This window comes from Pseudophryne corroboree, chromosome 5 (assembly GCF_028390025.1).
Source record: "Pseudophryne corroboree isolate aPseCor3 chromosome 5, aPseCor3.hap2, whole genome shotgun sequence".
NCBI lineage: Eukaryota > Metazoa > Chordata > Amphibia > Anura > Myobatrachidae > Pseudophryne > Pseudophryne corroboree.
The window spans coordinates 751,004,748-751,031,683 of NC_086448.1; the positions used below are offsets into that span (position 1 = coordinate 751,004,748).

Here is a 26,936-nt window from a genome sequence, read left to right on the forward strand (position 1 = left end):
TAGCATTTATAGCTATTTTTTTTTTACACCTGTAAGAACAATGAAGCTCAAATGTGAGCTCTAAACTGTGACCGCAAGAAATGAATATGAGAGAGGATTTCTGTACTCGGGCAGAGAGCCAGATTGTCCTGGCTGATTGTGCCGCAACCATGCTCATAGTCCTCAGACCATCTTAATTTAAACGTGTAAATTATGGGTCTCATTCGTCAAAGAGTGATAAAACTTGTTGTGAGTGATAAAACACATTGCACGTGATAAATGGTGCTCCAGCCAATCAGCTCCCAACTGCCATTTTTCAAATGCATGAAAGTTAGGAGCTGAACACATGACAGTTGGGAGCTGATTTTCTGGAGCACCATTTATCATGTGCAACGAGTTTTATCATTCACATCGAGTTTTAGTACTCATTGATAAATGTGCTCCTATGTATTTATCTCTAGTCCTAACCATAAACCTGGTTCAAACTCTAAAATTATTCTGGGTATTACACAAACTGTTTGCATGTAGTTCAGGCACTAAATTACGGGTCTATTTACTAAGCCTTGGGTGGAGATAAAGTGCATGGAAATAAAGTATCAGCCAATCAGCTCCTAACTTCCATGTCACAGGCTGTGTTTGTAAAAATAAGATTTACTTACCGGTAAATCTATTTCGCGTAGTCCGTAGTGGATGCTGGGGACTCCGTAAGGACCATGGGGATAGACGGGCTCCGCAGGAGACATGGGCACTTTAAGAAAGAATTTAGGTTCTGGTGTGCTCTGGTTCCTCCCTCTATGCCCTTCCTCCAGACCTCAGTTAGAGAAACTGTGCCCAGAAGAGCTGACAGTACAAGGAAAGGATTTTGGTAATCCAGGGCAAGATTCATACCAGCCACACCAATCACACCGTATAACTTGTGATAAACTTACCCAGTTAACAGTATGAACAACAACAGAGCACCAGGTCAACCCTGATGCAACCATAACATAACCCTTATTGAAGCAATAACTATATACAAGTATTGCAGAAGAATTCCGCACTTGGGACGGGCGCCCAGCATCCACTACGGACTACGAGAAATAGATTTACCTGCAAGTAAAATCTTATTTTCTCTAACGTCCTAGTGGATGCTGGGGACTCCGTAAGGACCATGGGGATTATACCAAAGCTCCCAAACTGGCGGGAGTGCGCGGATGACTCTGCAGCACTGATTGAGCAAACACAAGGTCCTCCTCAGCCAGGGTATCAAACTTGTAGAACTTTGCAAAAGTGTTTGAACCTGACCAAGTAGCCGCTCGGCAAAGCTGTAATGCCGAGACCCCTCGGGCAGCCGCCCAAGAAGAGCCCACCTTCCTAGTGGAATGGGCCTTAACTGATTTTGGCAGCGGCAATCCAGCCGCAGAATGAGCCTGCTGAATCGTGTTACAGATCCAGCGAGCAATAGTTTGCTTTGAAGCAGGAGCACCAAGCTTGTTGGAAGCATACAGGATAAACAAAGACTCTGTTTTCCTGACCCTAGCCGTTCTGGCTACATAAACTTTTAAAGCCCTGACCACATCAAGCAACTCGGAATCCTCCAAGTCAGTAGTAGCCACAGGCACCACAATAGGTTGGTTTATATGAAAGGATGAAACCACTTTCGGCAGAAATTGTGGACGGGTCCGCAATTCTGCTCTATCCGCATGGAAAACCAGATAGGGGCTTTTATGTGACAAAGCCGCCAACTCTGACACACGCCTAGCCGAAGCCAAGGCTAATAGCATGACCACCTTCCACGTGAGATATTTCAACTCCACCGTTTTGAGTGGTTCAAACCAGTGGGATTTCAGGAAACTCAACACCACGTTAAGATCCCAAGGTGCCACTGGAGGCACAAAAGGGGGCTCAATATGCAGCACTCCCTTCACAAACGTCTGAACTTCAGGTAGAGAAGTCAACTCCTTTTGAAAGAAAATGGATAGAGCCGAAATCTGGACCTTAATGGACCCCAATTTTAGGCCAAAATTCACTCCTGACTGTAGGAAGTGAAGGAACCGGCCCAGCTGGAAATCCTCCGTAGGGGCATTCCTGGCCTCACACCAAGCAACATATTTTCGCCATATACGGTGATAATGTTGAGTTGTCACGTCCTTCCTAGCCTTTATCAGCGTAGGAATGACCTCATCCGGAATGCCTCTCTCTGCTAGGATCCGGCGTTCAACCGCCATGCCGTCAAACGCAGCCGCGGTAAGTATTGGAACAGACAGAGCCCCTGCTGCAACAAGTCCTGTCTTAGAGGAAGAGGCCACGGGTCCTCTGTGAGCATTTCTTGCAGATTTGGATACCAAGTCCTTCGTGGCCAATCTGGAACAATGAGTATTGTTCTCACTCCTCTTTTTCTTATTATTCTCAGCACCTTGGGTATGAGAGGAAGAGGAGGAAATACATAGACCGACTGGAACACCCACGGTGTCACCAGAGCTATCGCCTGAGGGTCTCTTGACCTGGCGCAATACCTCTGTAGTTTTTTGTTGAGGCGGGATGCCATCATGTCCACCTGTGGCAGTTCCCACCGACTTGCAATCTGTGCGAAAACTTCCTGATGAAGTCCCCACTCTCCCGGGTGGAGGTCGTGTCTGCTGAGGAAGTCTGCTTCCCAGTTGTCCACTCCCGGGATGAACACTACTGACAGTGCGCTTACGTGATTTTCCGCCCAGCAAAGAATTCTGGTGGCTTCCGCAATCACCACCCTGCTCCTTGTGCCGCCTTGTCGGTTTACATGAGCCACTGCGGTAATGTTGTCTGACTGAATCAGAACCGGTTGGTCGCGAAGCAGGGTCTCCGCTTGACGTAGGGCGTTGTATATGGCCCTTAGTTCCAGGATGTTGATGTGAAGGCAAGTCTCCTGACTTGACCACAGACCTTGGAAATTTCTTCCCTGTGTGACTGCTCCCCACCCTCGGAGGCTTTCATCCGTGGTCACCAGGACCCAGTCCTGAATGCCTAATCTGCGGCCCTCGAGAAGGTGAGCACTCTGCAGCCACCACAGGAGAGACACCCTGGCCCTGGGGGATAGGGTGCTTAACCGATGCATCTGAAGATGTGATCCGGACCACTTGTCCAGTAAGTCCCATTGAAAGGTCCTCGCATGGAACCTGCCAAAGGGAATGGCCTCGTATGATGCCACCATCTTTCCCAGGACTCGAGTGCAGTGATGCACTGACACCTGTTTTGGTTTTAATAGGTTCCTGACCAGTGTCATGAGTTCCTGAGCTTTCTCTATCGGGAGATAAACCCTTTTCTGGTCTGTGTCTAGAATCATGCCTAGGAAAGGCAGACGAGTCGTAGGAACCAACTGCGACTTTGGAATATTTAGAATCCAGCTGTGTTGCCGTAACACTTCCAGAGAAAGTTCTACGCTGATCAGCAACTGCTCTCTTGATCTCGCTTTTATGAGGAGATCGTCCAAGTATGGGATAATTGTGACCCCTTGCTTCCGCAGGAGCACCATCATTTCCGCCATTACCTTGGTAAATATTCTCGGAGCCGTGGAGAGACCAAACGGCAACGTCTGAAATTGGTAATGACAATCCTGTACCACAAATCTGAGGTACGCCTGATGAGGTGGATAAATGGGGACATGAAGGTATGCATCCTTTATGTCCAGAGACACCAAAAAATCTCCCCCTTCCAGGCTTGCGATGACCGCTCTCAGCGATTCCATCTTGAATTTGAACCTTTTCAGGTACATGTTCAGGGATTTTAAATTCAATATGGGTCTGACCGAACCGTCCGGTTTCGGGACTACAAACATGGTCGAATAATAACCCCTTCCTTGTTGAAGGAGGGGAACCTTGATCACCACCTGTTGAAGATACAATTTGTGAATTGCAGTTAACAGTATTTCCCTCTCGTGGGGGGAAGCTGGCAGGGCCGATTTGAGGTATCGTGAGGGGGCATCTCTTCGAATTCCAGCTTGTATCCCTGAGACACAATATCTATTGCCCAGGGATCCAACTGGGAGTGAACCCACTTGTGGCTGAAATTCCGAAGACGTGCCCCCACCGGGCCTAGCTCCGCCTGTGGAGCCCCAGCGTCATGCGGTGGATTTTGTGGAAGCCGGGGAGGACTTCTGTTCCTGGGAACTAGCTGTGTTGTGCAGCTTCTTTCCTCTGCCCCTGCCTCTGGCAAGAAAGGACGCACCTCGGACTTTCTTGTTTTTCTGTGATCGAAAGGACTGCATTTGATAATACGGTGCTCTCTTAGGAGGAAACATATGGCAAAAAATTTGACTTCCCAGCAGTAGCTGTGGAGACCAGGTCCGAGAGATCCTCCCCAAACAATTCCTCACCCTTGTAAGGTAAAACCTCCATATGCCTTTTTGAGTCGGCATCACCTGTCCATTGCCGAGTCCACAGGACCCTTCTGGCAGAAATTGACATAGCATTTATTCTAGAACCCAGTAGACTAATGTCTCTTTGAGCCTCTCTCATATATAGGACAGCGTCTTTAATATGCTCCAGGGTCAACAATATAGTATCCTTGTCTAAGGTCTCAATTTCCTCAGATAAGGTATCCGTCCATGCTGCTACAGCACTACACACCCAGGCCGACGCGATCGCCGGCCTCAGCAAGGTACCCGAATGTGTATAAATGGACTTCAAGGTAACCTCCTGTTTGCGATCCGCAGCATCTTTGAGGGTAGCCGTATCCTGTGACGGCAGGGCTACCTTCTTGGATAAGCGTGTTAAAGCTTTGTCCACCTTAGGGGAGGATTCACAGCGTAACCTGTCCGTTGGCGGCAAAGGATACGCCATAAGAATCCTTTTGGAAATCTGCAGTTTTTTATCTGGAGATTCCCAAGCCTTTTCACATAACTCATTTAGCTCGTATGAGGGGGGAAAGGTTACCTCCGGTTTCTTTTCCCCATACATATGTACCCTCTTGTCAGGGACTGGGGTTTCCTCTGTGATGTGCAACACATCCTTAATTGCTATAATCATATAACGGATGGATTTAGCCAATTTAGGCTGTAACTTTGCATCATCATAATCGACACTGGAGTCGGAATCCATGTCGGTATCTGTGTCAACAATTTGGGATAGTGGGCGCTTCTGAGACTCTGACGGCCTCTGCGACATAGGATCAGGCACGGGTTGAGACCCTGACTGTCCTGAGGCTTCAGCTTTTTCTAACCTTTTATGCAAGGAATTAACAAAATACTTTCTCTCAGCAAACTCAGGAGAGCTCACTGAAAAGCACCCAGCTTATCTGGGCACAGTATCAAACTGAGGTCTGGAGAAGGGGCATAGAGGGAGGAGCCAGAGCACACCAGAACCTAAATTCTTTCTTAAAGTGCCCATGTCTCCTGCGGAGCCCGTCTATCCCCATGGTCCTTACGGAGTCCCCAGCATCCACTATGACGTTAGAGAAATGACAGTTAGGAGCTGATTGGTTGGGAATTTATCTCCGTGCACTTTATCTCCATCCAGGGCTTAGTAAATAGACCCTATCAACATAGCGTTAGAGAGTGTTCCTCAACTCTATAGCAGCAATTGTCACCAGGTTAAGGGACAAAATTCTAAAGGGGGTACACACGGAGAGATCCGTGTTTAAAATCTAAGCAATCTGACTAGATTGCTTAGATTTTAAGCACGGATCTGTCGTGTGTATGCCCCCAGTGATAGGGCCGAGCATTACTATCGCCGGTGCTAGATTGAGCCTGCATGCAGGCTCAATCTAGCGGGTCACTCACTTCAGCGCTGTGTGACGTAAGCGGCCCCCCATCGTCGTCCCCCTCGCTCAGCACACATCACGCTGTGCTGAGCGGGGGAAGAGATGTGTGCTGAGCGGGCTGTGTTGAGATCGCTCAGCACACATCTCTCCCGTCAGTACTGGCCTTAAGGGGCAGAAAGAAACCTTTAATGACCGAAGAGTGAAATGTCCTGTCTAACACCTAGAATTCTCATTATTTTCCATGTTTCATGTTTTTATTGTTATCTATTCCATTATTTATATTTCTCATTTCTCACTCTGATTCTGCTTCTTACAGTGACATCTGTATGTCCTGGACTACGTGTCACCTCTCGTTCCTCTCCTCTCAACTATACGCTTTACACTCCTGATGTCCTTCCTGTTATGTTTTGAAGCCCTCAGTTTATTAGTCTCTCTGGGGGTCTAGGTTCTCTATTTGCTAAGGTCTCGCCAGCGACCAATAAAGCGGCAATAGAACCTCCATCTTCCTGCTGCTAATACCTCTCACTGTACAGCCAAGACTCCTGCTAGCTTCCCCCCGAGTTACAGGCCTGCTCTCTCCATTACTGTCTCTTGGAACTCTCCCTCCTAGATCATTTTCCTCTGGTGAAATCCCCATTTATTCTGTGTTCCTGGAAAACAATCTATATCATTTCATAGTAAGGCTGCTGAAACAAAGACACAAGTGTATCAAATGCATTCATACACACTAAAGGATTGATTCCAATTTGTGCACAAGTCTGTTTTGTAGGCGGAGCTTGCAATTATTTGCCCGGCGCATGCAACTAAGCTAAGCAGGGCCGTAACCATGGGTGTGCGAGCTGTCCTGTTGCCCAGGGCTCAGGGCAGGCCCGTCCGGAGCGCCCAAGGGATGCTCCAACATGCATCTTGTAGCCTGTAGAGCTGCCTGGAGCATCTATAGGAGAATCTGGGCCGTTCTCTACCACCTAGTCCCACTGGCCCTGCCCCCTAGACGTGATGTCATGAAGTCATGGATTCAGGAGCGGAGCTGGCACATGGTGGCCAAGAGACCTGCTCCTGCATCTGGCTTTGAAGCAGCTCATAATCGTATGTACCTTGGCCAACTTGGCAGAATGAGTGTAACCTGGATGGAACTCGGTGTCTGCACATAAGCGTCATGAGGGGATGCAATTAATTTGCCGTCTGTCAGGATCCCGGTGGTCGGGATACCGATGCCGGAATCCCTACAGGTGACGAGCGCAGTGAACCACCGAGCCTGCAAGGGGACTCTTAGCGCTCGCCCTGCTGCCGGCATTCTGGCAGGGGTGGGATGCCGCTGTCGTGATCTTGACAGCTGGCATCCCGCCCACAGGTAAATAGTATGTAGCCCATCCTGAGGGCATGTGGTGGGCTTATAGGCGGTATTGTGGGCTATTGAGAGGTCAGAGTACATAGACCTCCATCTGATTTACAACGGACGTCATGCACAGGTATGAAGCTAATGCGAATGCATGCTGATATTGATGGAGATGTGGCCAAGCCTGAATATAGGCAAAGATCAGCATTTATTTCCGAGCACGCAACGTGGCTGCACCAGCATGCAACACTGAATCAGGCCTTAATTATACTGATCCAAGGCAAAGCAACACTCCCAGTAAGTAGCCAATACAACATCAACCGGCAGATTCTAATGATCCTATATCAGTTTAACTCTGGCTGTGTAATTAATGTTTCTATATACTGTTCTGCAAAGGTAATTCTTTTGTCTTTTAATTGGAAATTTGCAACAATGATAATAATAAAAGTAAATATTTTAGTTATATGTGTGGTTTGCTATCAAGAACGCCATAATATTTCCTTTAAAAAAATCACGGAAGAAACCACAGATATAGACTTTCCCAATCTAGTATCACGCCATAACTTGCGCTGTCTCTGGATTTTTGCGGTGCAGCTTTAACCCCTGATTCTGTCTGCCAAGAGACTGGAACTGATGATGCTGGCAGCTGGTTTTACTATAAGGATAAGTGCATGAAAGAAACCGCTGACCACAGAGATCTACCTGTGCCAAAACATTTAGGAATTGTTCCTTGTGGACAGATTCATGCAGACAACACACATTCTGGAGAAGTTATGAATGGCCCCTCTCTGGCTTGTCTGAGAACAGGAGAACCTCTTACTTCTACATGTCTTCTTATCATCGCGCAGCAAATACCCTTCGAAGCACTGACACACGTAGGAGCCTTCTGCGCTGACACACAGGTGCTGACAGCCGTGTTCATTCAAGGCACAGTGATCCACAGCTGAAAAGCAAAATAGCTCATTTTAAACCACAGTCCACAATGTAATCTAGAGGGAAAAATAGGGTTGTATAGCTATTCTGGAATTACATATCCTGTGTATGCTGGTACTAGTAGTTCTACAATAGCTATCGAAGACCAGTTTTCTTATATCTGGTGTAATAAAACTGAGAATGCTAAATCCAATTGATTGAATTAACTGTATGTAGATTCCGAATAATGTCGTGTGGTTAAAAAAGCAGTTAAAGGGTGTTTCTAGGTTGCTGGGCAGATACTACCGGAGTCCGTAGCACCACCAGTTCAGATGGGCCTTTTAATGTAATTCGGAGGGGAGTTTGGATACCTTGAGTTGTTGGTTATGGGTTAGCAGTTGGCATCTAAAAGCCCCCGTACATCTGTGACATATTGCCGGAAATATTAAAAATGTTTACAAATCCTGATTCTCCGATCACGACCGAAAATGGTTGGGATACGCATTTTTAACACATTTTAATTCCCCCCAATTGCCCAACTGACCACCAATTGGTGAATCCTGTTGGGTAGGAAATTTGAAATTTAAGATTTAATTTTTGACCTTGATATTTGGTGATGTGCTGGTAGTTGGCCCCTATCTAGGCCTTGAGTTGTTTTTGATGGCCTGGCAGTTGATCCCTATCTAGGCCTTGAGTTGATGGTGATTGGCTGGCAGTTGGTCCCTATCTAGGTTTTGTGTTGTTGGTGATGGAATCTCCGTTGGCCCCTATCTAGGCCTTGAGTTGTTGGCGATGGCCTGGCAGTTGGTCCCTATCTAGGCCTTGAGTTGTTGGTGATGGACTGGCAGTTGGCCCCTATCTAGGCCTTGAGTTGTTGGTGATTGAATGTCCATTGGCACATATCTAGGCCTTGAGTTGTTTTTGATGGCCTGGCAGCTGGCCCCTATCTAGACCTTGAGTTGTTGGTGATGGGCTGGTTGTTGGCCCATATCTAGGCTTTGAGTTGCTGATGATGGGCTGTCCGTTGGCCCCTATCTAGGATTTGAGTTGTTGGCGATGGCCTGGCAGTTGGTCCCTATCTAGGCCTTGAGTTGTTGGTGATGGGCTGTCCGTTGGACCCTATCTAGGCTTTGAGTTGCTGGTGATGGGCTGTCCGTTGGCCCCTATCTAGGCTTTGAGTTGCTGGTGATGGGCTGTCCGTTGGCCCCTATCTAGGCTTTGAGTTTTTGGTGATGGAATGTCCGTTGGCCCTTTATCTAGGCCTTGAGTTGTTGGTGATTGCCTGGCAGCTGGCCCCTATCTAGGCCTTGAGTTGTTTTTGATGGCCTGGCAGTTGGCCCCTATCTAGGCCTTGAGTTGTTGGTGATGGGCTGCTGGTTGGCCCCTATCTAGGCTTTGAGTTGCTGGTGATGGGCTGTCTGTTGGCCCTCTTCTAGGTCTATTTGGTTTGTGTTTGCAGATTTCTTGCTATTCTTTCTTTGCCACCATATCTTATTTGAATTTGCAACAGTAAAACTGACCCTTTGTTCCACACCATTTAAATGAGTCTTTATTTTAATTAAGTTGAGGCTCTGATAAATACTGGGATCAGCAGGCTGACATCAGCATTACTGTATTTAATATATTTTAGTAACTTGATGATTCTCCTAGGAAGAGTCCCAGAGGAAGCTCATTTAGAAATGCTGGAGGAGTAAGGGTGTGAGCAGGAGCTTCGATCATCCATAGTTGATCTTGATTGCAGGCTCCTGATTGGTCCTTCACTTTCTGTGGCCAGTACATTTAAACTTCATCACATAACATAGCAGGGAGGATAAACTGGAAGATGCTACAAGAGTCCAGTATTACTATTATTATTACAATACACACAATGTGTATGTGACAGATACTCTTTCAGGGCATATTTATTCATACTGGCCTATACTACAAGTAAGTACTGCAAACATCTTACCACTGCAGGTCTTCAAGTCTGTGTTCAGGACAAATCCCTCATTGCACTGGCACATGTATGATTCCTCCGTGTTAGTACAGACATGCTGACATCCATGATTACTCTCAGAGCAGTGATCCACTTCTGGTACCAAAGACAACAGAAAACATAACGTAAGAGCGGAAGTTACACAGTGCTGAATTACTGTGTCCAGCCAAGTCAGCTTTTTCCCTGATCTATTTTAACTTTAAAAACAATTGTTCAAATCATAAAAATACTAATATTAATAGCTGGCCAGAGTCGCAGATAAGAGTCATGTTATATTGTATTTTATGCTGTTAAATATATGAGATACCAACTGAGAGATCTGTGACCATATAACTGCATGTGTCTGTAGGCCTGAGGAGGCTTTTTATTATAATTCTAATCTCACCGTATACTGTAACAACATTATTCCACAAATGATACAAGTTTCCTTATATGGAGTGATCTGTATATCCAGTAGTCACAACCCGTGCAGTTCCGTATCCTGTCTGGGGTGTCACTCTCTTCTGAGTAACAGACCATAGTGTGCTAGAAGCACCAGAGCAGAGAGTGAAACCCCAGGCAGGAAAGCAGAACTGCACGGATTGTGACAGTTGCAGGATACTAAAATGAACACTATAGAGATGTGATATCCCTTCTATGACAGCTATAAATTTCACCCGAAACACTTAAAAGTGAGTCATGTGATACAAGAGACATCACAACTCTGAATATAAGTGCAGTGTTAATTTTGACAAGGACTGTCAATTTAGTTTTAGGGCAGGATGTAATGATGTGCGGGATGCTGGCCGAACTCTGACTTTTTGATAAAGGGACAGTCATTTACAAGGCATGGTTTAGGCTTGTAAATGACTGGCCCTTTAAAAAACCTCTGAGTTTGGCTAGCATCCCGCACAACCGCCATATTCAGACTTAGGGGGATATTCAATTAGCAGCGATAATGGACTTTTCGCTCGAAAAGTCATTTTTTTGCGCGAAAAACTGACTTTTCCCGCGAAACGCAATTACAACCTATTCAATTTCCCGTGAAAATTTATCAGTGATCATTTTTTAACAAATTTAATTTCACCTACTCTGAGCAGGTGAAAAGTTGGGAAAAGTCACTATTTTAAAGGTAAAAATGTTTGGATATGGTACAGAACTCCTGGGACACCCCCGTTAATGACTAATTAGGCACGTTGAAGTTTTGAATTATTTTTAATTGGCCAATAATGACATGTCATTTTTGGGGTGAAAAAGTACAAAGTGATGGAAATTGGGGTTCAAGGTATGGGACAGGTATATTGGGGTGCTTTATGAGTGGGACAGGTGTTTTTAGGCTTGCAGGTGGGAGTAATCGGTCTGTTTCCACTTTTTTTTTAAAGTACCCTAAAAAGACCCAAATATATACTTATACCCATTTTCATGTACCCCAAATTTACTGAAAGCATTATTTTGCACAAAAACCTTGCTTTCTATCATTTTGTTTGAATTTTTAAAAAATGCATATAACAGCCATTTCACACAATTTAAGTACCCAAAAACTCTCTAATGTGATCTCTAATACAATTCTATTCTGTTTTCCTATGTTAGTTTAGCATTTTTGGGGGTACAGGCTGATTTCCCCATTTTCACATACACTTTTCACTGCAACAATTTTCACGTGAAACCCGTTTGGAATTAAATAGGCCGAAAAACGGGAGCGCGCATAACCGCAAAAAGCCGTTTTCGCAGCAATTTTCACCCGATTACCGCGAAAAATTGCAGCGAATTTGCGGGTAATTGAATACCCCACTATAAGGTGGACGGAGTTAAAGTACCAGCCAATCAGCTCCTGTCATTTTTCAAAACCAGCCTGTGGCATGGCAGTAAGGAGCTGATTGGCTGGTACTTTATCTCCGTCCACTTTATCTCCATCCAAGGCTTAGTGGGGTATTCAATTACCCGCAAATTCGCTGCAATTTTTTGCGGCAATCGGGCAAAAATTGTCGCGAAGAGGGCTTTTCGCGGGTATGCGCGCTCCCGTTTTTCGACCCATTTAATTCCAAACGGGTTTCACGTGAAAATTGTTGTAGTGAAAAGTGTAGGTGAAAATGGGGAAATCAGCCTGTACCCCAAAAAATGCTAAACTAACATAGGAAAACAGAAGAGAAGTGTATTAGAGTTCACATTAGAGAGTTTTTGGGGACTTAAATTGTGTGAAATGGCTGTTATATGCATTTTTTTTTAAATGCAAAAAAATTATAGAAAGCAAGTTTTTTGTGCAAAATAAATGCTTTCATCAAATTTGGGGTACATGAAATGGGTATAAGTATATATTTGGGTCATTTTAGGGTACTTTAAAAAAAAAAGTGGAAACAGACCGATTACTCCCACCTACAAACCTAAAAACACCTGTCCCACTCATAAAGCACCCCAATATACCTGTCCCATACCTTGAACCCCAATTTCCATCACTTTGTACTTTTTCACCCCAAAAATGACATGTCATTATTGGCCAATTAAAAATAATTCAAAACTTCAACGTGCCTAATTAGTCATTAAGGGGGGTGTCCCAGGAGTTCTGTACCATATCCAAACATTTTTACCTTAAAATAGTGACTTTTCCCAACTTTTCACCTGCTCAGAGTAGGTGAAGTGAAATTTGTGGAAAAATTATCACCGATAAATTTTCACGGGAAATTGAATAGGCTGTAATTGCGTTTCGCGGGAAGTCAGTTTTTTTCGAGCGAAAAGTCCGTTATCGCTGCTAATTGAATATCCCCCTTAGTAAATAGACCCCTTAATTACATCACGGCCCTAGTCGCTTAAATAAAATTGTAGTAGTTTTTTTCTTTTGCTTCGTTTTAGTCAAGATTTAGTCAGTGGATCTGTTTTCATTTGAGTCTAATTTTAGTCCTGAAATAGACTGTAGTCGACGAATACTTTTAGTTCAAATTTTTTGTCGACAAAATTAACACTATGGCCGTCATTGCGAGTTGTTCGCTCGCTAGCTGCTTTTAGCAGCCATACAAACGCTAAGCCGCCGCCCTCTGGGAGTGTATCTTAGCTTAGCAGAAGTGCGAACGAAAGGATCGCAGCGCTGCTACAAAAATAGATTGTGCAGTTTCTGAGCAGCTCCAGACCTACTCCTAGCTAGCGATCACTGCAGACTGTTTAGTTCCTGTTTTGACGTCACGAACATGCCCTGCGTTCGGCCAGCCACGCCTGCGTTTCCCCAGGCACGCCTGCGTGTGTCTGACACGCCTGCGTTTTTCCGCACACTCCCCGAAAACGGTCAGTTACCTCCCAGAAACGCCCACCCAATGTCTATCACTCTGCGGCCAGCAGTGCGACTGAAAAGCATCGCTAGACCTTGTGTGAAACTACTTCGGCTGTTGTGAAAGTACGTCGCGCGTGCGCATTGCGTCGCATATGCATGCGCAGAAGTGCCGCTTTTTTACCTAATCGCTGCGCAGCGAACGAAAACAGCTAGCGAACAACTCGGAATGACCACCAATATACAAGCAGATTTTACAATAATATCAACATGTATTCATGCCACTTGTATAACATATAGCTCTGTACTGTGTCTGTGCTTTGTATGCTACAAACTCGATCCACGTTAGATCATTTCTGCTATCTGCAATGCTCCTGCCAAGCTGTAATGCATTCAGTGAAGAATTAATGCATAGAATTACATCACTAAAAGTGAGCTTATTTAAAAAAAAATAAAATAACATGATTGTAACTGGAACAACTTCGTATTTTTCCAAGTTAGTTTCCTTTATAGGGATTCCAAACTGAGTTAGTCTTTTAATTTTCCACGTAAATAGCACCAGGTTTGAAATCTCTATGGAACGTGACTGCAGAGGTCATTTGTAGGACAATGAGGCTTCCACGTAAGTAACTGCTGCAGATCAGGCATACACGGCTATAGGGCAGTGGTAGGACCTTTCCGTCACTACAGCAGAAATGTAGCTCTCTGGGGAGCGTAACTTAGTGGGGTCACTGGTTACAGCATGAGCTCCTTATATCACTGTGTTAACGCCTAGAAGACAAGGTTTCCCATTACAATTATTAAAGCACACTTTACAAAGCTGTTTTCTTTACTGTGATATAAATGGGCACTCGGGATGGCCATTGACCATTGATGATTTGAAATCATCGATGGTCTATGGCCAATGGTAACTACTTTTACCATCGATGCAGGAGAACCAGATGATTTCCCGCCATCGATGATACGCAGCTACTGATTTTTTTTATCTCCCTCCAAGTTGTTGGGACACTGAACCTAACCCCGCCCCTGACACCCGTGAAGCCCCACCCCGGGCTCTGATTGGCCCATTGCACACTAAAGCAGGTGACCCCAAAAAATCCCCCAGATGCTGTGATGGCATGGGTTTTTTTGTCCACAGGTTGTATATCTCAACTATTGCGCCATGTGTGAACACATCATGCCCAACCTAAAGCCGATCTAATTGGAACGTCTTTGATCACATAGGGTAGAAAAATTGACTGTGTGATAATTCTCAGCACTACATTGCGTCATGTGTGAACACATCATGCCCAACCTAAAGCCGATCTAATTGGAACTCTTTGATCACATAGGGTAGAAAAACTGACTGTGTGATAATTCTCAGCACTACATGTATTATTAGACCCCACATGTAATATTAGACCCCACAATAGAGAGAAGGACACAACGTCACCTTAGCAACCAAATCCATGAAACCTAGATATTAGATGTTTCCTATGCGGAGATACATTTAGAAGCAGGCTTGGGCCTCTATGTGGTCACAAGGTTCCTTTTGGTGGCATATACTCTTGTTGTCAGTGGAAGGTAAAACACACGTGGATTTGAGGAACAAGTGGTAGTGGATTAAACTAAGTATAGATGTGGACCCGCACTCCACATCTATACTGGGTGGCTCATTCCTTAACGAAATGTTCATACTTAACATGGAAAACATTGGAATCTACAGCTACGCTTTCCGTAGAAAAATAAGAATTTACTTACCGATAATTCTATTTCTCGGAGTCCGTAGTGGATGCTGGGGTTCCTGAAAGGACCATGGGGAATAGCGGCTCCGCAGGAGACAGGGCACAAAAAGTAAAGCTTTAGGATCAGGTGGTGTGCACTGGCTCCTCCCCCTATGACCCTCCTCCAAGCCTCAGTTAGGATACTGTGCCCGGACGAGCGTACACAATAAGGAAGGATTTATGAATCCCGGGCAAGACTCATACCAGCCACACCAATCACACTGTACAACCTGTGATCTGAACCCAGTTAACAGTATGATAACAGCGGAGCCTCTGAAAAGATGGCTCACAACAATAATAACCCGATTTTTGTAACTATGTACAAGTAATGCAGATAATCCGCACTTGGGATGGGCGCCCAGCATCCACTACGGACTCCGAGAAATAGAATTATCGGTAAGTAAATTCTTATTTTCTCTATCGTCCTAGTGGATGCTGGGGTTCCTGAAAGGACCATGGGGATTATACCAAAGGTCCCAAACGGGCGGGAGAGTGCGGATGACTCTGCAGCACCGAATGAGAGAACTCCAGGTCCTCCTTAGCCAGGGTATCAAATTTGTAGGATTTTACAAACGTGTTTGCCCCTGACTAAATAGCCGCTCGGCAAAGTTGTAAAGCCGAGACCCCTCGGGCAGACGCCCAAGATGAGCCCACCTTCCTTGTGGAATGGGCATTTACATATTTTGGCTGTGGCAGGCCTGCCACAGAATGTGCAAGCTGAATTGTATTACACATCCAACTAGCAAAAGTCTGCTTAAAAGCAAGAGCACCCAGTTTGTTGGGTGCATACAGGATAACAGCAAGTCAGTTTTCCTGACTCCAGCCGTCCTGGAACCTATATTTTCAGGGCCCTGACCACATCTAGCAACTTGGAGTCCTCCAAGTCCCTAGTAGGCGCAAGACACCACAATAAGCTGGTTCAGGTGAAACACTGACACCACCTTAGGGAGAGAACTGGGGACGAGTCCGCAGCTCTGCCCTGTCCGAATGGACAAACAGATATGGGCTTTTTTGAGAAAAAAACCACCAATTTGACACTCGCCTGGTCCAGGCCAGGTCCAAGAGCATGTTCACTTTTCATGTGAGATGCTTCAAATCCACAGATTTGACTGGTTTTAAACCAATGTGTTTTGAGGAATCCCAGAACTACGTTGAGATCCCACAGTGCCACTGGAGGCACAAAAGGGGGTTGTATATGCAATACTCCCTTGACAAACTTCTGGACTTCAGGAACTGAAGCCAATTCTTTCTGGAAGAAAAATCGACAGGGCCGAAATTTGAACCTTAATGGACCCCAATTTGAGGCCCATAGACACTCCTGTTTGCAGGAAATGCAGGAATCGACCGAGTTGAAATTTCTTAGTGGGGCCTTCCTGGCCTCACACCACGCAACATATTTTCGCCACATGTGGTGATAATGTTGTGCGGTCACCTCCTTTCTGGCTTTGACCAGGGTAGGAATGACCTCTTCCTGAATGCCTTTTCCCTTAGGATCCGGCGTTCCACCGCCATGCCGTCAAACGCAGCTGCGGTAAGTCTTGGAACAGACATGGTACTTGCTGAAACAAGTCCCTTCTTAGCGGCAGAGGCCATAAGTCCTCTGTGAGCATCTCTTGAAGTTCCGGGTACCAAGTCCTTCTTGGCCAATCCGGAGCCATGAGTATAGTTCTTACTCCTCTACGTCTTATAATTCTCAGTACCTTAGGTATGAAAAGCAGAGGATGGAACACATACACCGACTGGTACACCCACGGTGTTACCAGAACGTCCACAGCTATTGCCTGAGGGTCTCTTAACCTGGCGCAATACCTGTCCCGTTTTTTGTTCAGACGGGACGCCATCATGTCCACCTTTGGTAATTCCCAACGGTTTACAATTATGTGGAAAACTTCCCCATGAAGTTCCCACTCTGCCGGGTGGAGGTCGTGCCTACTGAGGAAGTCTGCTTCCCAGTTTCCATTCCCGGAATGAAACACTGCTGACAGTGCTATCACATGATTTTCCGCCCAGCGAAAAGTCCTTGCAGTTTTTGCCACTGCCCTCCTGCTTCTTGTGCCGCCCTGTCTATTTACGTGGGCGACTGCCGTGATGTTTTATCCCACTGGATCAATACCGGCTGACCTTGAAGCAGAGGTCTTGCTAAGCTTAGAGCATTATAAATTTACCCTTAGCTATATTTATGTGGAGAAAAGTCTCCAGACTTGATCACACTCCCTGGAAATTTTTTCCTTGTGTGACTGCTCCCCAGCCTCTCGGGCTGGCCTCCGTGGTCACCAACATCCAAAACTGAATGCCGAATCTGCGGTCCTCTAGAAGATGAGCACTCTGTAACCACCACAGGAGAGACACCCTTGTCCTTGGATATAGGGTTATCCGCTGATGCATCTGAAGATGCGATCCGGACCATTTGTCCAGCAGATCCCACTGAAAAGTTCTTGCATGAAATCTGCCGACTGGAATTGCTTCGAAGGAAGTCACCATTTTTTTACCATGGCCCTTGTGCAATGATGCACTGATTTTAGGAGGTTCCTGACTAGCTCGGATAACTCCCTGGCTTTCTCTTCCGGGAGAAACACCTTTTTCTGGACTGTGTCCAGAATCATCCCTAAGCACAGGAGACTTGTTGTCGGGATCAGCTGCGATTTTGGAATATTTAGAATCCACCCCTGCTGTTGTAACAGTATCCGAGATAGTGCTACTCCGACCTCCAACTGTTCCCTGGACTTTGCCCTTATCAGGAGATCGTCCAAGTAAGGGATAATTAAGACGCCTTTTCTTCGAAGAAGAACCATCATTTCGGCCATTACCTTGGTAAAGACCCGGGGTGCCGTGGACAATCCAAACGGCAGCGTCTGAAACTGATAGTGACAGTTCTGTACCACGAACCTGAGGTACCCTTAGTGATAAGGGCAAATTTTGGGACATGGAGGTAAGCATCCCTGATGTCTCGGGACACCAGATAGTCCCCTTCTTCCCGGTTCGTTATCACTGCTCTGAGTGACTCCATCTTGATTTGAACCTTTGTAAGTGTTCAAATTTTTTTAGATTTAGAATAGGTCTCACCTAGCCTTCTGGCTTCAGTACCACAATATAGTGTGGAATAATACCCCCTTTTCTTGTTGTAGGAGGGGTAATTTAATTATCACCTGCTGGGAATACAGCTCGTGAATTGTTTCCCATACTGCCTCCTTGTCGAAGGGAGACCTTGGTAAAGCAGACTTCAGGAGCCTGCGCAGGGGAAACGTCTCGACATTCCAATCTGTACCCCTGGGATACTACTTGTAGGATCCAGGGGTCCTGTACGGTCTCAGCGTCATGCTGAGAGCTTGTCAGAAGCGGTGGAACGCTTCTGTTCCTGGGAATGGGCTGCCTGCTGCAGTCTTCTTCCCTTTCCTCTATCCCTGGGCAGATATGACTCTTATAGGGACGAAAGGACTGAAGCTGAAAAGACGGTGTCTTTTTCTGCAGAGATGTGACTTAGGGTAAAAACGGTGGATTTTCCAGCAGTTGCCGTGGCCACCAGGTCCGATGGACCGACCCCAAATAACTCCTCTTCCTTTATACGGCAATACACCTTTGTGCCGTTTGGAATCTGCATCACCTGACCACTGTCGTGTCCATAAACATCTTCTGGCAGATATGGACATCGCACTTACTCTTGATGCCAGAGTGCAAATATCCCTCTGTGCATCTCGCTATCAATATTTTTAGTCAGGGAATCCGACCAAGCCACCCCAGCTCTGCACATCCAGGCTGAGGCGATCGCTGGTCGCAGTATAACACCAGTATGTGTGTATATACTTTTTATGATATTTTTCCAGCCTCCTGTCAGCTGGCTCCTTGAGGACGGCCCTATCTATAGACGGTACCGCCACTTGTTCTGATAAGCGTGTGAGCGCCTTATCCACCCTAAGGGGTGTTTCCCAACGCGCCCTAACTTCTGGCGGGAAAGGGTATACCGCCCATATTTTCTATCGGGGGGAACCCACGCATCATCACACACTTCATTTAATTTATCTGATTCAGGAAAAACTACGGTAGTTTTTTCACATCCCACATAATACCCTCTTTTGTGGTACTTGTAGTATCAGAAATATGTAACACCTCCTTCATTGCCCTTAACGTGTGGCCCTAATAAGGAATACGTTTGTTTATTCACCGTCGACACTGGATTCAGTGTCCCTGTCTGTGTCTGTGTCGACCGACTAAAGTAAACGGGCGTTTTAAAACCCCTGACGGTGTTTTTGAGACGTCTGGACCGGTACTAATTGTTTGTCGGCCGTCTCATGTCGTCAACCGACCTTGGCGCGTGTTGACATTATCACGTAATTCCCTAAATAAGCCATCCATTCCGGTGTCGACTCCCTAGAGAGTGACATCACCATTACAGGCAATTGCTCCGCCTCCTCACCAAAATCGTCCTCATACATGTCGACACACACGTACCGACACACAGCACACACACAGGGAATGCTCTGATAGAGGACAGGACCTACTAGCCCTTTGGAGAGACAGAGGGAGAGTTTGCCAGCACACACCAAAAACGCTATAATTATATAGGGACAACCTTATATAAGTGTTTTCCCTTATAGCATCTTTTTTATATATTTCTAACGCCAAATTAGTGCCCCCCCTCTCTGTTTTAACCCTGTTTCTGTAGTGCAGTGCAGGGGAGAGCCTGGGAGCCTTCCCTCCAGCCTTTCTGTGAGGGAAAATGGCGCTGTGTGCTGAGGAGATAGGCCCCGCCCCTTTTTCGGCGGCCTCGTCTCCCGCTCTTAACGGATTCTGGCAGGGGTTAAATATCTCCATATAGCCCCCGGAGGCTATATGTGAGGTATTTTTAGCCAAAAATAGGTTTTCATTGCCTCCCAGGGCGCCCCCCTCCCAGCGCCCTGCACCCTCAGTGACTGCCGTGTGAAGTGTGCTGAGAGGAAATGGCGCACAGCTGCAGTGCTGTGCGCTACCTTAAGAAGACTGAGGAGTCTTCATGCCGCCGATTCTGGACCTTCTTCTTGTTTCAGCATCTGCAAGGGGGCCGGCGGCGAGGCTCCGGTGACCATCCAGGCTGTACCTGTGATCGTCCCTCTGGAGCTAATGTCCAGTAGCCAAAGAAGCCAATCCATCCTGCACGCAGGTGAGTTCACTTCTTCTCCCCTAAGTCCCTCGTTGCAGTGATCCTGTTGCCAGCAGGACTCACTGTAAAATAAAAAACCTAAGCTAAACTTTTCTAAGCAGCTCTTTAGGAGAGCCACCTAGATTGCACCCTTCTCGGCCGGGCACAAAAATCTAACTGAGGCTTGGAGGAGGGTCATAGGGGGAGGAGCCAGTGCACACCACCTGATCCTAAAGCTTTACTTTTTGTGCCCTGTCTCCTGCGGAGCCGCTATTCCCCATGGTCCTTTCAGGAACCCCAGCATCCACTAGGACGATAGAGAAATACAGCAAACCCCTCACCCACGTGTATTAAGAATTTCTATACATGTTCATGTGGATACCACAAGGTTAACAGTTATGATGCCGACATTATTAAAATGTTGGAACGTGATGTGAACATTTTCAGAATGTCAACAGGTGAGATGTCAACATTGCAGGGGGAGGTTAGAGTTAGGCTGCAGGGAGAGGTTAGAGTTAGGCTGCAGGGAGAGGTTAGAGTTAGGCTGTAGGATGAGGTTAGGGTTAGGCTGCAGGGAGAGGTTAGAGTTAGGCTGCAGGGAGAGGTTAGAGTTAGGCTGCAGGGGGAGGTTAGGGTTAGGCTGCAGGGAGAAGTTAGAGTTAGACTGCAGGGAGAGGTTAGAGTTAGGCTGCAGGGAGAGGTTAGAGTTAGGCTGCAGGGAGAGGTTAGAGTTAGGCTGCAGGGAGAGGTTAGAGTTAGGCTGCAGGGGGAGGTTAGAGTTAGGCTGCAGGGAGAGGTTAGAGTCAGGCTGCAGGGAGAGGTTAGAGTTAGGCTGCAGGGGGAGGTTAGAGCTAGGCTGCAGGGAGAGGTTAGGGTTAGGCTGCAGGGGGAGGTTAGGGTTAGGCTGCAGGGAGAAGTTAGAGTTAGGCTGCAGGGAGAGGTTAGAGTTAGGCTGCAGGGAGAGGTTAGAGTTAGGCTGCAGGGAGAGGTTAGGGTTAGGCTGCAGGGAGAGGTTACAGTTAGGCTGTACGGGATTGTAGGCAAAGGCTGCGGATGAATATTAGGAAAAGGCAGCTGGAGATTAGGGTTAGGCTGTGAGGGGAGTTTAGGTTTAGGCACCACAGGGAGGGTTAGGGATTAGGGCTAGGGATAGCGGGGAAATACCAAATGCCAGAGGATTGTAGATCCAACCAAGAAAAGAATGGTCATATGACTGCTGTAGACGCCACTGCCGCCGCCAGAAACCACAGACTGCCATGTTAAATGTCGACATTCTCATTTCGACATTTCGTACACAACCTGTTCACTAATATCCCTTTCACACCGCACAAATAACCCGGTTTCAACCTGGTATATTGCAAGGTCGACACGGGTCACTGTGCAGTGTGAAAGGGGCCATGGATGAATTCCCGGGTCGCCTGACCTGGTAATTCAGCCCGGGTTATAAGAAGGGTTATTCCCGGGTAATTACCGGGTCAAGCGCAGTGTGAACGGGTTACCCGGGTTGATGCGACCCGGTACCCGTTCATGATCTCATCTCGCAGCGCCACCTCCGCACCCGCCCCCAATGCCGGTTGCATCTCCGCTTTCCCTATGGCAACCTGACCCGGCATATTGCCAGGTCAGGATTGCGGTGTGTAGGGTCCAATGCCGGGTCCCACCCGGGAAGGACCCATTTCCAATTCCCAGGTAGGACCCGGAATTGCGATCTCAAAACGGTATACATTATACACCAGTGCCACCTCTTGAATGCAGAAGTTTTTACTGTTTTAATAGGCCCAGGATTTTTAGGATCTAAAAAACTAAGATTATGTTTTTCAGGATTTTATAGGTTTTAAAAATCTCAGTTTAGGAATTTCACACGTTGGGGGTAATTCCAAGTTGATCGCAGCAGGAAATTTTTTAGTAGTTGGGCAAAACCATGTGCACTGCAGGGGGGGGGGGGGCAGATATAACATGAGCAGAGAGGGATAGATTTGGGTGTGGTGAGTTCAATCTGCAATCTAAATTGTAGTGTAAAAATAAAGCAGCCAGTATTTACCCTGAACAGAAACAAAATAACCCACCCAAATCTAACTCTCTCTGTACATATTATATCTGCCCCCCCTGCAGTGCACATGGTTTTGCCCAACTGCTAAAAAATTTCCTGCTGCGATCAACTTGGAATTACCCCCGTTGTATGAAAATATAACAAAACCACGCATGTCCTTATGTTTGGAACACTGTGCCGTTATTACAGATGTGCCCTGCTAAGCTAACATACCTCCCAGCTATCCAGTGTTTCGTGAGACAGTCCCATTTTTGTGAGAGAATAGCTGATGTGCGCACAGCGTCTATTCACGGGAGACAGAGGGACTGGGCAGGGCCATTTTAAGAGAGGAGAGGGCCTGCATGCAGCCTCCGGCAGCGAGTAGACTCTGGTATTATGCCAGAGTCTACTGTGCATGCGCAGGTCTCTGGGAACATGGCGTCTCTGTCTTGTTCCTGGGGACATCTCCAGTGCGCATGCGCAAATCACTCAGAAATGGCCGCGGTGGCCATATTCCAAAGTGATTTGTGTCAGCAGTGCACGAATGCCGCACGGGACTATGGAGGGGTAAGTATAATACATGGGTGCAGGGTGTGCGGTGTGGGCCCCCGTGGACCAAGAGGCCAGTGTGTACCACACACCTTGCACCCATTATAGAAACGCCTATGGGGCTGGGGGCATGATAAAGACGGGAGACATGGCTCGAAACAGCGGCATTCCTGCAAAGCCACACCCCTTTTGCAGTGGCCATGCCCCCTTTTTGCACACTCATAAGGTCATTTTAGGTTCTGTAGAAATTAAGTAAATTATTCCCTGGTATTTTTTATTTTCATTTTGAGTGCACTGGAAAAGGATTAGAATTGGTTAGAACCAGATATTAACTATCCATAAATATATAAGACCATTATTGTTTCCTAGAAAAAGATGGCAGCACTCGCCCTGCATTTACTGCCCCACTATTTATTAACAGTTTTATATAGAGTGCCCACATTTTACAAATCGCTTTTATAATTAATAATTCTCATCAATCCCTTTCCGTAGTGGACTTTACAATTCTCAGCCATATTGACAGACAATGGTAATTTTCCTTTGCCTGACTAGTATATGTGTTTGGAGTGTGGGAGGATACCCATGAGAGAACATAAACACTCCACACATATTAGGACCCTGGTTGGATTCCAATAATGCTAACCATTGTGCTGGCCACATTATTATCCAAACCTGTGATCCCCTCATGTGACCAAATTGCTCTATTATTCCAATTTCTGCATGTGTCCCTATAGGAATGAGGTGGGGCAGTATGGATGGTGCAATGGTTAGCATTACTGCCTCACAGCACTGAGGTCATGGGTTTGATTCCCACCATGGCCCTAACTGTGTGGAGTTGTATATTCTCCCCATACTTGCGTGGGTTTCCTCCGGGTACTCCGGTTTCCTCCCACAATCCAAAAATATACTGGTAGATGAATTGGATCCCATCAAAATTAACCCTAGCGTGAATGTGACTGTGTGTACATGTGGTAGGGAATATAGATTGTAAGCTCCACTGGGGCAGGGACTGATGTGAATGGCCAAGTATTCTCTGTGCTGCGGAATATGTGTGCGCTATATAAATAACTAGTAATAATAATAATAATAATAATAATATATAACAGCTTGTCATATCGGCTGAACCCGACACCATGGCTGCGTGTCCCACTCACACTCAGAACTCTACAGGAGAACTCCTTTAAATCACGTAAAAAACACTCATGTAACCAATCTGACTAGAGACTTGATAACGTTGCCAGCTGTTTATAACTAAAGTTTACTTTGTACAAAATGTGCACTGGCTGGTTTACAAATATTCTTATCACTTGTTTTTCCCTCTCCCATATTAAGCTGCATTTTGTATAAGACTCATATATTCCCAAACTCTAATTGGCTGCAGGTACAAATTCACCGGGAAATGTACCATAAATTGTTCAGATGAAGTCCAACAGCTGTTCGTAAAGAACTTTTTTTTTCTCTAGAAACCTTCGCATCTGTTATCCCATAAATAATGTTTTAGCTCACACTAAATACAGCTCTTGAAATTGACCGGAGATTAAAGAGCTGATGGAGTTATGATATCATTTTAATTGCAATATATTCAGCCTAGTTATTAAGGTAAACCTGTCACTATGAATTCATAGATCTGATTTAAAAAAAACATCCACCAAAATGCACATATGTGTACTATTATTACTACAGAGCTGCAAAGCTTTGTCACTGACACCTACTCCAAGTCGGGTCTGGGACTCAGGATCGACAACAAAAAGGTCGACACACCGTAGGTCGACACCAATTGGTCGACACACCTTAGGTCGACATGGACAAAAGATCGACGTGGACAAAAGGTCGACATGGAAAAAGGTCGACATGAGTTTTTTTGGTGTCGTTTTCTTCGTAGTGTGACCGGGAACCCCAATTAGTGCACCGCGTCCCCTCGCATGGCTCGCTTCGCTCCCCATGCTTCGGGCATGGTGCCTTCGCTCAGCTCGGCACAGATTACCGTTCCAATCGTAGCCCACGTGGATCGTTAAGTATGAAAAGGTTCCAAAAAAGAAAAAAAAAAACATAAAAAACTCATGTCGACCTTTTTCCATGTCGACCTTGTTCCTGTCGACCTTTTGTCCATGTCGACCAAAGGTGTGTCGACCAATTGGTGTCGACCTAAGGTGTGTCGACCTTTTTGTTGTCGACCTGGAGTCCGGATACCCTCCAAGTCACCCCACCTTTATGGCTCTGAGCCTTTTCTTCTGACATAAAATGTAATAAATCCAGGACCACAAACAGCCACAATTACAACGCAAATCCCAATACTTAGTAATACAGATGGTACAAGTCAGTGGTTCCCAAAATCATTCCTCCAGGCACCCTAACAATCCAGATTTTAAGGATATCCATGCTTAAGCACAGATAGTTGTGGTACTAATTAAGTCACCTGTGCTGAAACATGGATATCCTGGACTGTTAGGGAGCCTTAAGGACAAAGTCTGGGAACCACTGGCGTAAGTTATAGTATGCAGATGTGTCCTAATGCTACAAGTGCAGCGCCAATCTCCCCGTCTTTTGCTGGCGTTTTACTATAACCTTTCGGACTATATCCCACAAGAAACGGCGCAGCTGACAAATGGTGGGGTGACCGGCTGCAGCTATAACATTCAGTGATGGTATACATAGAAAATATTTTGCTGAGATTAGAATGTTATACCAGACCTGCTAGCTCAGATGGTCCAACAGGGAAATACACTGTGATGCCACAGAGAGCGCCACCTACTGGTAAATACTGTACAACACAAGGGCTGGCTGCTAATAGAAAGCTGAATTAGAGTTGCAATTGATTACAGAGCTAATGCTGTTATTTCTAAGTCGCTTGATTCCACCTAAGATAAGTCAATATTTACTATGCAACTATATATAGTATACGCAGCATCATTTGCGGATAGCCGAATGTGAAAGAGATTAATCCCCATTTCCACAAATGGTGTGAAAGGGTCTGAGAATAATACCCTGGGTTGTGTTAATCAGGAATCAGACCCTGGTAGTTACAAGAGTTGAATCCCGGGAAGGACCCGGGTAATGGTGCAGTGTAATGATCTACCCGGATTATCTAACCCAGTTCGCACAAAAAGCATAGGGAGAGTCGGCTCACTGGCGCTTGTGCAGAGGCAAGATCCGCCACTAACCCGGGTCCAGCCTGCAGTGTGAACAGGATTTCCAGCTGCTCTAACACTCTGAAACCGTGTTCAACTACCCAAGTCCCACCTAGGTGTGTGGTGGAAAAGGGGTATTAGTAAACTCCTACGATTTGGCATTCTGTTGATATATGGTGGTATTAATGGGCCTTATGGTGTAGTTTGCAGGAATTAATGGGCAATATATGGGAATTATGAAACATATAGCAGCAACATTTAACCATGTGGTGGCATTATAGGATTAAATGGTGACATGATGCCCCTATATATCACTGGCTGTTAGCTGTATAATGATTTGGTGGATAGCAAAGTTCTTTATCGATGATATGGTAAATACTGTGTATGCTGGACAATGGGGTGTAAATGCTGGACAATGGGCTACATATGCTGGACAATGGGCTACATATGCTGGACAATGGGGTGTATATGCTGGACAGTTTGGTTTAACATATATTTGAAGGTGTTATTTTGGGGTGCAGTTCCCTTTGTGGGTGCACGTATGCAGTGATCTATGGTAACAAGGACCATTTCTCTTTTAGAAGTATAAAGTAATATAAAAACTGAAAAAGGACTCTGTAGCCGGGAACACCAGAGAGTGACTGTGATCCATTGTATGAGCCTCACCCTCCAGCTAATGCACTACAGAGAGACAGCTGCTACGTGTCAGCACCACAATGTTTACATATATGTTGAAGTATTATGACTTCATTTGTGTTTTCCTGCCTTCTATGATTGCAGTGTCCACTTTCCTTGGCCCCTTGTGCCTGTGTTTCAGGAGATATGACATCGCTATAGCAACTTACTCCTGCACGTTTTCCCGTTGCGGTGCAGAGCGTAACCTTTCCGACATTTACACACAAATGAGCTGTCAGCGCTCACACATTCGTGTTCACATCCGTGATCGCCCTGTGCGCAGTAGTTGATTTCTGGAATGAGATAAAACAAAGAAAATAAAAAAGACAATACAAGGAAAAGGGTAACTTTGCTGTCTACATAAGAGGAGAGCTATGAAAGGAAGAATGGAAATTGACTGGGTAGGTTTAACTCTTAGAGGTCAATTACGTGTAATGTCGGCTTATACCACACTTAAAATATGCCAGTTTGGGGCAATCTACTGTGCCGTTGCCGGTGTTCAAACGCTGTCGCAATGGCATATCATG

At 45.9% G+C, this 26,936-nt stretch overlaps 1 protein-coding gene across 4 annotated transcripts in view; it reads right to left on the reverse strand.

Moving 5' to 3' along the window:
- Positions 1-26,936, reverse strand: part of MATN2 (matrilin 2) — a 241,413-nt gene that overhangs the window by 32,145 nt on the left and 182,332 nt on the right. For all 4 annotated transcript variants that reach the window (XM_063924151.1, XM_063924152.1, XM_063924150.1 and 1 more), the window contains 3 exons: positions 26,580-26,702; positions 9,891-10,013; positions 7,851-7,973 (listed from right to left, as the gene is read on the reverse strand). In XM_063924151.1, the coding sequence (XP_063780221.1) occupies positions 7,851-7,973; positions 9,891-10,013; positions 26,580-26,702 (369 nt within the window). The remainder of the gene's footprint in view (positions 1-7,850; positions 7,974-9,890; positions 10,014-26,579; positions 26,703-26,936) is intronic.